The 13,019-nt window shown below is 44.7% G+C and overlaps 1 protein-coding gene across 2 annotated transcripts in view; it reads left to right on the top strand.

Moving 5' to 3' along the window:
• Positions 1 to 13,019, top strand: part of LOC126201939 (anaphase-promoting complex subunit 1) — a 367,756-nt gene that overhangs the window by 68,537 nt on the left and 286,200 nt on the right. For both annotated transcript variants that reach the window (XM_049936824.1, XM_049936823.1), the window contains exon 9: positions 12,817 to 13,003. In XM_049936824.1, coding sequence (XP_049792781.1) covers positions 12,817 to 13,003 — 187 coding nt within the window. The remainder of the gene's footprint in view (positions 1 to 12,816; positions 13,004 to 13,019) is intronic.

Here is a 13,019-nt window from a genome sequence, read left to right as displayed (position 1 = left end):
GTTGTGGAATTGTGTGTTCGTGTCGGGGCAGACATGGAACAGCTTATGCAAGCACTCATTGAACAACTAACACAGCTGACGGCTGCTATTCAGGCATTGTTGACGTCGTTTACTCATCGTCTGTCTTCCTCTTCGCTGCCTCCATTCCCTCCTTACGACGAGGCCGCTGAAGACTGGGAGGATTATGAGAAGCGTTTGCGGCAACACTTCTTGGCTTTCGGCGTTGTCGACACTCCTATGTGTAAGTTGTTATTTCTATCTTGGATTTTCCCACGGATCTATCAGCTGCTATCTCAGTTGGCCCATCTGCGGGAACCTGCCTCTCTGTCCTTCCAAGAAATGTGTGACTTATTGTCTAACTATTACCGAAAAAACACCCACGTCGTTGCCGCCCGCGTGGCGTTCTACCGGTGTCATAAACAGCCCCATCAATCTTACCGGGCTTGGGTGGCGGAACTACACGGTCTGAATAGGAAATGTCAGTTTGTCACGGACACTCATCATGAGTCTTATGCTGATTCAATGGTTAGGGACGCTATTCTACGGCTTGCTCCTGATAAAGAAGTTCGGCAACGTGCCTTACAACTGCCAAACCCGTCGTTGTCGGAAGTTCTAAATATCGCTCAATCTTTTGAAGTGTCTCACGCTGCTGGTGCGCAAATAGATGCGTGGGGTGATGTAGGCGCTATCCAGACAACTTTCGACATGGACAATTTGCCTGTTTCCCAGGGGAACGACGATGTGGCGGCGGTTCACTTCACTCGCGTCAACAACGTTGCGTTGGGCCGCAACGCTCGCAGCGAAAACAGCAACCACAGAAGCAGGTTCGTTCCGCACTTCCTTCTTGTCCACATTGTTTCGTACAGCATGACAGGGCCGCGTGTCCAAAACGTTGGGCCACGTGTAATTCATGTAGAAAAAAAAGGCCACATTGCTTCTGTGTGTCAGTCCCCTAAAGTTCCTGTCGACGAGGACGAGGCATCGGACATGGATGTTAACTGTGTGCTTTCTCAAACAAATAAGTTGTTTGTCACTGTTCGTGTTCTGGATAAAGACATTTGCATGCAAGTGGACACTGGCTCTGAAGTAACTCTCATTAATTCTCGCATGTATTTGGAGTTGGGTTCCCCTCCCTTGTCTCCCGTTATGCAACATCTGAGGACTTATAATAAGCAGACCATTCGTATCATTGGCCAGTTTGATGCTTCCACTGCCTACAAGTCTGTTGTTAGGCCCCTCACGTTTTATGTGGTGGATCATGCAGGCACTGAAAACCTGTTCGGTTATGATGCTTTCCAGTTGTTCGGGTTCTCCATTGATGATGATGTGCACCTCATATCTGAGGATATTCCGTATCAACAGCTGGATGGATTGTGTTCGGAATTCTCGTCAGTGTTCTCTGCTGGTCTGGGTCGTGCCAAGGATTTTGAAGCCCACATTACTCTTAAACCTACAGCTCGCCCTAAGTTTTTCCGGGCACGCCCTATTCCGATGGCATTGCATGCACCTGTCAAGGCTGAGATAGACAGGTTAACAGCTTCAGGGATTCTCCTTCCTGTTACCTCCAGCGAATGGGCATCGCCAATCGTGGTGGTTTCTAAACCAAACGGGAGTCTGCGATTGTGTGGTGAGTTTAAACCCACTGTCAACACTCAGAGCCTCATTCACACTTATCCTCTTCCCCGTCCTGAGGAGTTATTTACCAAGCTCGCTGGGGGCCAGTTCTTTTCCAAACTTGACTTATCGGAGGTGAACCATCAGTTGCCATTGGATGCGTCTTCCAAGGAATTTCTCGTCATCAACACTCCTTGTGGGTTGTATCAGTACCAGCGGTTACCATTTGGCGTCGCTAGCACGCCGGCCATTTTTCAGCGGGTTTTGGAACAGCTCACGGCTTCCGTTCCCGGCTGCATCAACTACCTGGATGAAATTGTTGTCATGGGGGCCTCCACTGAGGAGCACCTTCGCAATTTGCGTTCACTGTTTCGGGTTCTGCATTTGGCTGGGTTGAAGTGCAATCTGGACAAGTCACAGTTCTTCCAACCCTCCATTGTGTATCTTGGTTTCCACTTGTCCCGTGAGGGTATACGTCCTCTACGTCAGCACGTTGCGGCCATTATCGCTCTATCCCGGCCGTCTACGGTCAAAGAACTTCAGGCGTTTCTAGGCAAGATTGCTTATTATCACAAATTCACTCCATCCGCGGCGGCAGTAGCTCATCCTCTGCATCAGCTGTTGCGCAAAAACGTCCCTTTCTGTTGGTCCGACGAGTGTGAGCAGGCTTTTGTCCGCCTGAAGGCTCATTTGCAGTCGGCGCCTTGTCTTGCCACATTCCGTCCGGGTCAGCACTTGGTTCTGGCGACTGATGCGTCACAGTATGGCCTAGGGGCTGTTCTCGCCCATCGGTATGAGGATGGGTCGGAACAACCCATCGCCTATGCTTCCAAGATCCTCAACGATGCGCAACGGCGTTACTCTCAAATCAAAAAGGAGGAGCTCGCTATCATTTATGCTCTTAAAAAGTTCAGCGTTTTTTTGTATGGTTCTAAGTTTCACCTCATCACCGACCACAAGCCGCTGGTCTCTCTGTTCAGCCCATCGGCGTCGCTTCCGAATAAGGCTGCTCACCGCCTGCAACGTTGGGCCTGAGTGTATATGACTTTTTGTAAAAGGAAGGGTACCGTTACATTCTGATAAAGCTTGTTGTTTACAGCTAATGTCTGCGTTGGAGTTTTTTTTATGGCAACTAGGACCATATCAGAAATTACCCGGACGACCTGCGCCTCGCCTTCCTTGTTCCTACCACTCAAGAAAGGATTGATGAATTAGCTATTACTTTCTATGGAAACAAAATAAATTATTCAGCAGCTATTATTGTACTTGAAGAATTGTGGTATTATAAGCCAAATCTAAACGATTTAATTCGGCAATTTAGGGATGCATATAGGGAGTTTGTGTTTATGCCTAATGGAATAAGATGTGCACATAGGTATTACGATTTCAGACAAGGACGTTATAGGCCTTTGTGGTATAACTACTAGAGCCTCAATAAGTAAAGCCTCAAAAGTCATACCCCACGGCCCAGCACGCCAATGCTGACGCATTGTCGCGATTGCCGATGGGCCCCGACCCGGTTTTCGATCGCGATGAACTACTCTGTTTCCACATTGATGAGGAAGAACGTCGTGCGGTCAAGGGTTTTCCACTTACAGGTTCGCAGGTCGCGTCGGCTACTGCGCGGGACCCGGTCCTGCGTCAGGTGATCGGTTTTGTTCAATGGGGTTGGCCGGACGACCAAGGGCCGGGCATCGGATCCCCTTCGCAACTACCATGCCTTGCGCCTTCGTCTGTCTGTTCGTGAGGGTGTTGTGCTTCTGGCCACGGATGGCGCCTCTCCACGGGTCGTGGTGCCAGCCTCTCTTCGCACAGATGTTCTCACACTGTTGCATGAAGGGCATTGGGGGATTTCTCGGACTAAGTCCCTGGCCCGCAGGCACATTTATTGACCCGGTATTGATTCGGACATCGCCCACATGGTCGCTGCGTGTGGTCAGTGTGCTCAACAACTGGCTGCACCCTGTACAATGCCCTCTCTGTGGCCTGATCCGGCGCAGCCATGGGAACGGGTGCACGCTGACTTTGCCGGCCCCTTCCTCGGCACTTATTGGCTACTGTTGATTGACGCCTTCTCGAAGTTTCCGTTTGTTGTTCGATGTCCGTCGCCCACCACTGCAGCGATGACGCTGGCTTTGTCCAAAATCTTTGCGCTGGAAGGTCTTCCATTCACGATCGTCAAGGACAATGACCCTCAGTTCTCTTCGCAGGCCTTCCGTGATTTTTGTACTGGACACGGGATTCATCATGTTACAGCACCGATTCATCATGTTACAGCACCACCCTTCTGCCTGCAATCGAATGGGGAGGTCGAGCGCCTTGTCCGCACTTTCAAAAGCCAGATGAAAAAATTCCTTAGTGATTTTTCCACAGATGACGCTCTGTTGCAATTTCTGAGTTCTTATCGCTTCACGCCTCTGGGTGATCGCAGCCCTGCTGAACTCTTGCATGGCCGCCAACCGTGCACTCTACTGCACCTGCTTCACCCTGTCAGGCCTTGTGCTGTGTCCCCTAGTGCGGGAAAATACTCGGTGGGCGCCGACGTGTGGGCACGAGGGTATGGATCTCGCCCTAAATGGATTCCAGGGGTGGTCAAGGCTCTTCGCGGCCGCCGGCTTTGTGAAATACGTACGGACGATGGCATGGTTGTTCTCCATTACGACCAGATGCGCCCACGAGTGGTGGCCACGCCGGTGCCACCGCCCCTTCTTTCGCCTCCACCAGCCCAAGAAGCCGGTCCTGTCGCTGCTGCCGATCTCCCGTGCGTGTTGCTGCAGCCGACGTCGCTACCGCTTCCGAGTACGCCGGAACCGGCCCCAGTCGCGACGCCACCTTCTCCGGGACCCATCTAGCTGGAGCACACTCCCAGGTCCACGACATCTATGGATACTGCTCCGGAGTTTTCACCCATCATCTCGTCCAGGAGGCACGTTCCACGCACAAGCTTCCGTCCTGGACATTTTTGACCATACTCTCGTGTTTCTCCGCGGGATCTTCTCGGGGCCTCCCAAGAGGCCATGGATGTCTCCGCCCTGTCCGTGTCTCCAAGGAAGTGAGTGTTTTTTTTTTTTCAAGGGGGGAAAAGTGTTGTGACAGTGCCACGATATTTAAAAGTGCCGCTATGTCAGTACGCGAACACGGCGATAGAGGCGCTCCGCAACTCGGGAGCGCCACCTAGCTATGAACGGCACCGGCCGCATGTCACGGCACGGCAGTCTAATGACAGATTCGGAGTAGGTAGCATGTAACCCGCTATTGTTCTACGTTTGTATATCCACGCAATTTATTAGTGATTAAAGGTTATAACACAATGTCTAATTCCAATAGAAGTGTATTAAGGGGTTTATGGTGCTCTGAGGTAGGGGAGGAAGGGAGTAGAAACACAAGGGAAGGTAGGTTGCTGGATTGTGGTCATGTGCTTCTCTCCTTCTTAGGTCTGCAAACTGAAGAGCGAGCAAGCGATTCCCCACTCTCTGTACCCCACCACATCGCACAAAGCAGCTACAGGGTGTTTCACAAAGCGGCATGCCTTTTGAATTTACTGTTGATGCAGTGTGCAGGAATGCCCACAGGTGTTTCTTTTCTGCAGAGTGCATTGAATACAGATACGAGTTAATAATAATACTGACAATGTTTTGGAAAGGATAGGTTGCAACTTACCATATAGCGGAGACCTTGAGTCGCAGACAGGCACAAATAAAGACTCCAAAACAAGTAAGTTTTCAGCCAAAGGCAGTCTTCTGATTTAGGCAACATACACACACATTCACACAAACGCAACTCACACACACACACACACACACACACACACACACACACACACACGGCCACTGTCACTCTCTGCTGAGGCCAGAAAGTGACAGTGGTCATGTTTGCATGAGTTGCGTTTGTGTGAAAGTGTGTGTGTGTTTGTATGTGTGTGTGTATGTTGTCTAAATCAAAAGGAGGCCTCTTGGCCAAATGCTTACTTGCTCAGCAGTTTTTTTTGTTGTGCATGTCTGCGACTCAACATCTCTGCTATAGGGTAAGAAGCAATCTGAACTGTTCATAATATTGTCATTATTCCATCCAGGATTTTCAATTGTTTGTTTTTACTAATAATACTAATGCATATAGACAGAATTTAAATAAATGTCTGAACATTGTTCTATAATGCTAGAGAGGAAAATGATTTGTAAGTGTGATGTTGTCAGTGTTCTTTGTAGCATTAGGGGAAAGGAATGGGATTGTTAAATGTAGCATCTTGCTGTTGTCTATCATTGACAGTGTCTTGTAAAGCCACGTGATTGTGTTGTAGTCATTTGGTGGTGAATTGATGAATGACCAGAAAGCTACTGCACTTCTCACACCATTCACTGTGTTAGTGGTAGATGCATAGATTCCTTCCATTTGGGTATTGCTAGACTTCTAGAATTGGCTGCACTGAGTAGAGCTACTTACAAAACAGCCATATTATACCTTCCAAGGTAGGTATGAATATGTTTGCTGGAATGGAACTGATCATGCTCAAGACTAGAACAGTAAACTGGTGTAATGCATTGCTTGACTTATGTTTAAATATCTGAATATCATAACACCTAGGTGACCTACTTCTGTTGCAGAGGGAGACAATTTAAGCCTCTGAGCCTCTTCAGGTGTTGGGAGAGCCGAGGCTTGGGTGATGCATTTGATACTACTCACGCTATGAAAAGTATTCCAGCCAGAGAAATTGAAATAGACATTGTTGAATACATACTAACTGCATGTTACACTTCACTGTGGTGGACGGTTGACAGTTCGAGCTTTTGAACTCTTTTTACGTAATAGCTCACTTAACAATTGCAAAGAAATACTCACCTGATGACTCCACTATATAAACATGAGCTCAGTAGAGTTACTTTGTCTACTCACGTAAGAGAACTGGATGGGAAATTCTGGTGAGGTATATTGCTGCCTGCAAAATGAAAAGTGAGCAATGCTCTTGTCGGGGGAGCTGCCCATCCCAGAAGAGTGTTACAGCTCCTGAATTTATTTCTCTTCGAGCAGTGTAGAACTGTGTGCAGAGATTTATGTAAGAGGGTTGGAACTTAAATAGTGGCAACTATTTATTCACAACTGATACAAAAGAGTTACATGTTTGCTCCTGTTACTGTCCTTCAAAGTAGTCACCAGCATTTTGTAGAACGTGTTGCCAGCGATGTGGAAGATGTATTATATCGTTAGCAGAGCCTGTTCTGTTCATGGTGTGAAAGAGTGGTCTATTGCCTGTCGAATCTCTGGAACAGGTGTGAAGCGAATGCCACGAAGTGGTTCCTTCATCTTCAGAATCAGATCAGAGTCACAAGTACTTAAGTACGGGGAGTATGGTGGATGGTACAGTACTTCCCAGTCCCATCGACTGAACAGAGCAGCCACACCTTGCGCTATATGCACCAGCACATTGTCTTGCAAAATGATGGGCGGGTTGCGCAGAAAGTGTTGCCACTTCTTTTGCAAAGCTGGTCACAGGTGATGCTCCAAAAACGAACAGTAATACTGTGTATTGATGGCCTGCTGGGGAGGTACGTAATGCGTTAGGATAACACTGTCACAGTTGTACACGAGAATCACCATAACTGCTCCATTCGCACCATCAACAGAACAGGCTCTGCTAATGATATACTACGCCTTCCATGTCACTGGCAACAGTTTGTACACAATGCTGGTGACTACTGTGAAGGACAGTAACAGGTGCAAAAATGTAATCTTTTGTCTCAGTTGTGAATAAATAGTTGCCACTATTTAAGTTCCAACCCTCGTAGATTCTCCCCAATTGTGTTTCTTGAATTAATATTATTAGGAACTCATATCTGTATTGCATGCAGCGTTAATGCACTTTGTGGAAAATAAACATCCCATGGGCATGTTTGTGTTCTGTCACCAGTGATTCATAAGGTGCACTGCAGAGGATTGGTATAATTTTCTGAAACACCCTGTATTTTTTGTGACATAGTGGAGTAGATAGACTGGGGCATGTGTCACAGTCACATTGAGCGGGAATCTTGGCTTGACTGACCAGATCATGAGGATGGTAAAAACCTCTGTAAAAAACCCTCAGTCTCAAGGTGCACTGCACTCCGATGAGGTGTGTGGCTGAAGTGAAACAGTAATTGGCGTGCAACCTCTGGGGAATCTGCCGCACCTTAGTTTTATAAGGCTTACCTATGCACGTGGGGTTCTCTCCTGATGGACTTTAATTTCCCTAGCTGCTCTTTGGATCAAGATGGATCCTTCAAAATTTACTCTTCCTCCTCCCAGCAGAAAGTTTGGTTTGCTGGTAGGTGCCAACACGCAGTGAAGTAAGAGGGTTCATGTAGCCACTCTTCTCAATTCAGGAATTATTGAGAGTGATGCCATTTACAGTAATTGTTGCTGGCAAGAATGCATTTTTAATAGTCGAGTGGGAAGAGAGTATTTTGAGAAGGTTTTGCCTTTATATCCAACAGGGTGGTTCTTTAAAATTAGTCAGGCGATTGTGTAATGGGACTCTGTTGGTGGAAACTTCTAGATCCTAAGTTAAGAACCTCCCGAAATTATATGCCGCCTTGGGGGCACTGGAGTAGATCAGACGTGATTCGTGTCCTAAATTCCTTGTGAGCTTCAATTCTCTGGGTGTCTTTCATGCTCTACAATGCTTCTACCCAGCATATAAAGTAGTCCAGAATGTCCAGGATGCTCTCTTTCAACTACAATTGCTGGAGAAGGAGGTGTCTTTCTGCTTGGTGCAATGTCATGTGGGTATTGCTGAGAATGAATGGGCAGATGTAGAAGCCAAGAGGGTGTGTCGCGATCCTTAGTTGGTGCGGTGTACCATCGCTGTGCATGCTATTGCCTCGCTGGTGAGATACAGAGTCTTACTTGGATGGGAGGATGAGTGGTTAGAAGTGACAGACAATAAACTCCATCTAGTAAAACCCACAATAGGGCAATGATGTATCTCTCTCCACCCATATTGACAGGACAGTGTCCTCCTTACTCGTCTTCACATAGGTCACAACCCTATTACATATGGCTTCTTGCACTGGTGGGAGGATCCTCCAATGCATGGTGCTTGTGGCATAGAGATCACTGTGCAACACATTTTGTTAGATAGTGTTTTATTGTCAGACCAGATGGCAGCAGCAGATTTGCTGATGGACTTAACCTCTGTTTTAAGTGACAATGAATGTGATTAGAGTTTTAAAGTTTCCTGAATTGTCCAACATTTTTTCTAAGATTTTAGAGAGATGGTCCTAATGTGTTGCCAGTGTGACTGGCTCACCCATGTTTTTTGTAAGTGGTCAGCTGGTCACATTTGCCTGTGCTGTTATTTTAGCTCTTCTGTCATTTTACTTGTGTTTTAATCACTCGTACAGCATCTTTTACTCTTTCTCCATTGACTTAAGGTGTGTGAGATGAGTGATTGTATGAGCAAATGTGATTGATGTTAGAGTGAGTGTAGGAGCATCATTTTGTAGGTTTCTTCCTCACTGTGTGCAACAATTTTAGTGATTTTATCCACATTCGTTCCTTGTAAAATGTGTCAGGATGCTGGTAAGCTCGCCGTTGAGCGCTTGTGAAGTCAAACACACACGCGCGCACGCCCACACACACACACACACACACACACACACACAACATGGTACACACATTTAGTACTTATTCTTAACCCGCTCCATTTAACAACAAGCATTAATTTTATATGAGTAAGTCACTATGCTTAATAATCTACATCTACATCTACATTCATACTCCGCAAGCCACCCAACGGTGTGAGACGGAGGGCACTTTACGTGCCACTGTCATTACCTCCCTTTCCTGTTCCAGTCGCGTATGGTTCGCGGGAAGAACGACTGTCTGAAAGCCTCCGTGCGCGCTCTAATCTCTCTAATTTTACATTCGTGATCTCCTCGGGAGGTATAAGTAGGGGGAAGCAATATACTCGATACCTCATCCAGAAACGCACCCTCTCGAAACCTGGCGAGCAAGCTACACCGCGATGCAGAGCGCCTCTCTTGCAGAGTCTGCCACTTTACCATTTCTCCATCCCCTGCAATACAGAAACTATTACTTTTGGCAAAAAAATGAATTTTGTGGGAAATTTAATCTAGTTTTATTTTGTACTGTGAAACATTGTCACTAATAGCTGCAGTTTTTTAGTTATTCAAGAAAAATGTAAAAATGTGATCTTTAATGCTCCCCCTCCCCTACCCAACTCCACACTTACACTCCACCAGTGGGGATTTTTTGTATGGTGTTCATGACACTCCTGCCTGCCTCTGTACATGAATTCGTGATTATGTGACTTTTTCCCCCGTTTGATTTTTTTGCTCTTCGTTGACTGGACTATGATGTAATGATCGGGCTCTGAGTGCAATATTTCCTTTAGCAGAGTTTCATAGGTATATTTCTCTTTCAGTTTCAACAATTCCCTACACCAGTGTCTTGTTTTCTTTTTCTTCTTAATATGCAGTGTTAAACTCAGTGCAAGAAAATGCCATTCCCACATGTGTCGAAATACTTAATGACACCAACAGCATCTACTTCAAAAGTGATGTTAAACAGCAAATTGTATCTGTTCATTTACAGGCATGTTTGACAAACCCGTGGATAGAAAATAGCAAATTTGATAAATAAGTTCAGTTGATTGTGTACAGGAGCCTGAACATCAGTAGCAGGGCGTGAAAGGAGGTTAGGATGGAAAATTGTTTAACCAGTGAAGTTTCAACAAAGAGGGTGCAGTAATATGCCAGAGACGTTGGATGGCTTTGGTAACACTAATGAATGAAAGAAGATTTACTCTATTATTTGACCATAGGAATGTGTCTTTCTTTTTGTCAACACCTTATGGTGATATGCATTGTTGAAAGTGAGCATCATGTGCTCATTTGTAAAAGAATAATGGGTATTTACAAATGTCTGCTTGTGTCTGTGTATGTGTGATTGGATATGGGTGTGTGTGCGAGTGTATACCTGTCCTTTTTTCCCCCTAAGGTAAGTCTTTCCGCTCCCGGGATTGAAATGACTCCTTACCCTCTCCCTTAAAACCCACATCCTTTCGTCTTTCCCTCTTCTTCCCTCTTTCCTGATGAAGCAACCGTTTGTTGTGAAAGCTTGAATTTTGTGTGTATGATTGTGTTTGTTTGTGTGTCTGTCTACCTGCCAGCGCTTTCGTATGGCAAGTCACATCATCTTTGTTTTTAGATATAGAATAATAGATATTGTAGACAAGGAAAAAAGAAAGATTCATTGTGAGATATTGTGAGAAAGGAAAAAAGAAATGTTCATCTTGAATGTAATCCAATGATATGTACCATGAGAGACCTGAATAAGTCACATTGACCAGTGTCAGTTTGTAGCTGTGAAGAGACACACTGTTGGGCTATGTAACTTGAAATGGGTTTCATTCGTGGCTTATATGGTCTGTTGGCAGCATTATGAATTCACATGCTGTTTTTCATGACATTAACAACATTACTCTTAAGTGTGTGTGTGTGTGTGTAGATAATTTCTTCCTTATTTAATAACAGTTAACTTAGGTGTCATATAAAAGTGACTGAGATATGAAACAATTGTTGTTTTGAAATATACTCTTCCCATTTTTCCTTTTAACGGAATCAGATATTTCGAAACAAAAATGCGTTTTTGTGCAGCGACGATGTGACACATTGTAAGCCTTTTCCAAGTCTACATATGCTATATACATAGCTTTGCCTTTCTTTAACCTATCTTCTCAGATAAGTCATATGGTCAGTATTGCCTCGCATGTTATTACGTTTCTCTGAAATCTGAATTGATCTACCCTGAGGTCAGCCTCTACCAGTTTTTCCATTCTTATGTTATGAATTCGTGTTAGTATTTTGCAACCGCAACATTTAACTAGTAGTTTGGTAATATTCTTTCCTGTCAGCACGTGCTTTCTTTGGTATTGGAGTTATTACATTCTTCTTGGAGTCTGTGGATATTTCACCTGTCTCATATATCTTACAAACCAGATAGAATAATTTTGTCATGGCTGGTTTTCCAAAGGGTCTCAAGAATTCTGAGGAAATTTTGGTGTACTTCAGGGCTTTGTTTCGATGTAGGTATTTTTGCGACCTATTGTTATCTCCCAACACTCTGTCATTTACTTACTTTTCCCATCATGTAGTATTGCCTTCAAGTTCAACTCCCTTGTATAGACACACTGACTTCTTCCACCTTTTCCATCTTTTGTTCTTGTTGGTTTTCCATCTGAGCTGTTGATATTCATACAACAGCTTTTCTTTTCTCCAGAGGCCTCTTTAATTTTCCTGTAGGTGGTACATATCTTTCCCTCTGTGATATATGCTTCTAAATCGTATCATTTGTCTTCTAGTCATTCCTCCGTAGCCATTTTGCACTTCTGTCAATCTTACTTTCTATACATTAGTATTCCCTTTCACCTGTTTTATTTGCTGGATTTCTATGTTTCCTCCTTTCATAAAATGAGTTCAGTATCTCCTGTGATATCCGAGGATTTCTACTAGAGCCCTTGTTTTTACCTATTTGCTCCTTTCCCCCCTTCACTATTTCATCTCCCAAAGCTACATATTTGTCTTCCGCTGTATCCCTCTCATCTGTTCTTGTCAGTTGTTGCCCAGTGTTCCCTCTGAAACTCTCCACAATCTCTGGTTGTTTCAAGTTTTCCAGGTCCCCATCCCCTTAATGTCCTAGCTTTTTGCAATGTCTTCATTTTTAATCTACAGTTCATAACCAATGAATTGTGGTCAGAGTCCACATCTGCCCCTGGAAAAATTTTACAATTTAAATCCTGGTTCCAAAATCTCTGTCATACCATTATATAATCAATCAGGAGTATCCAAGTCTCATCCGCATATACAGCTTTCTTTCATGATGCTGAAACCAAATGTTAGTGATGACTAAATTATGCTGTGTGCAAAATTCTACCAGGCACCTGCCTCTTTCATTCCTTTCCTCCATTCAATATTATCCCAACTATTTTCCTTCTCTTCCTTTTTCTGCTACTGAATTCCAGTCCCTCATCGCAATTAAATTTTCATCCTAAAATTTTTTTCTTTTCCTTTTGTTTTTGTGGAATTTTACCTGATCAATGCCTATTAATTAAATTTATGATATATTTGATACTTAAGTTTCATGTATTGCATAGCAACATGTTGAACTGGTAGTTCATATAATCTGAGGCATAAAATGTATGTATTATAGGGAAGGAATAGCGTGTGCTGCATCACACGCATTTCTTGTAACAGATATGGTTGGGCAGATGTATTTATGTTACATGCTACCAGCTCGAAAGCATCTGATGTGCATGCGTCTTGAATTGACCCATGAACAGCAGCTCATCTTTGGGGTTGCTTGTGCGATTCAAGCTAAAGATGCTGCCCCTCTTCCGGTAAGTGTCTGTGTGT

The sequence above is a fragment of the Schistocerca nitens genome, chromosome 1, assembly GCF_023898315.1.
Source record: "Schistocerca nitens isolate TAMUIC-IGC-003100 chromosome 1, iqSchNite1.1, whole genome shotgun sequence".
NCBI lineage: Eukaryota > Metazoa > Arthropoda > Insecta > Orthoptera > Acrididae > Schistocerca > Schistocerca nitens.
The sequence above is the reverse complement of the archived record's forward strand: the minus strand, read 5'-3'. Positions and strand labels throughout refer to the sequence as shown.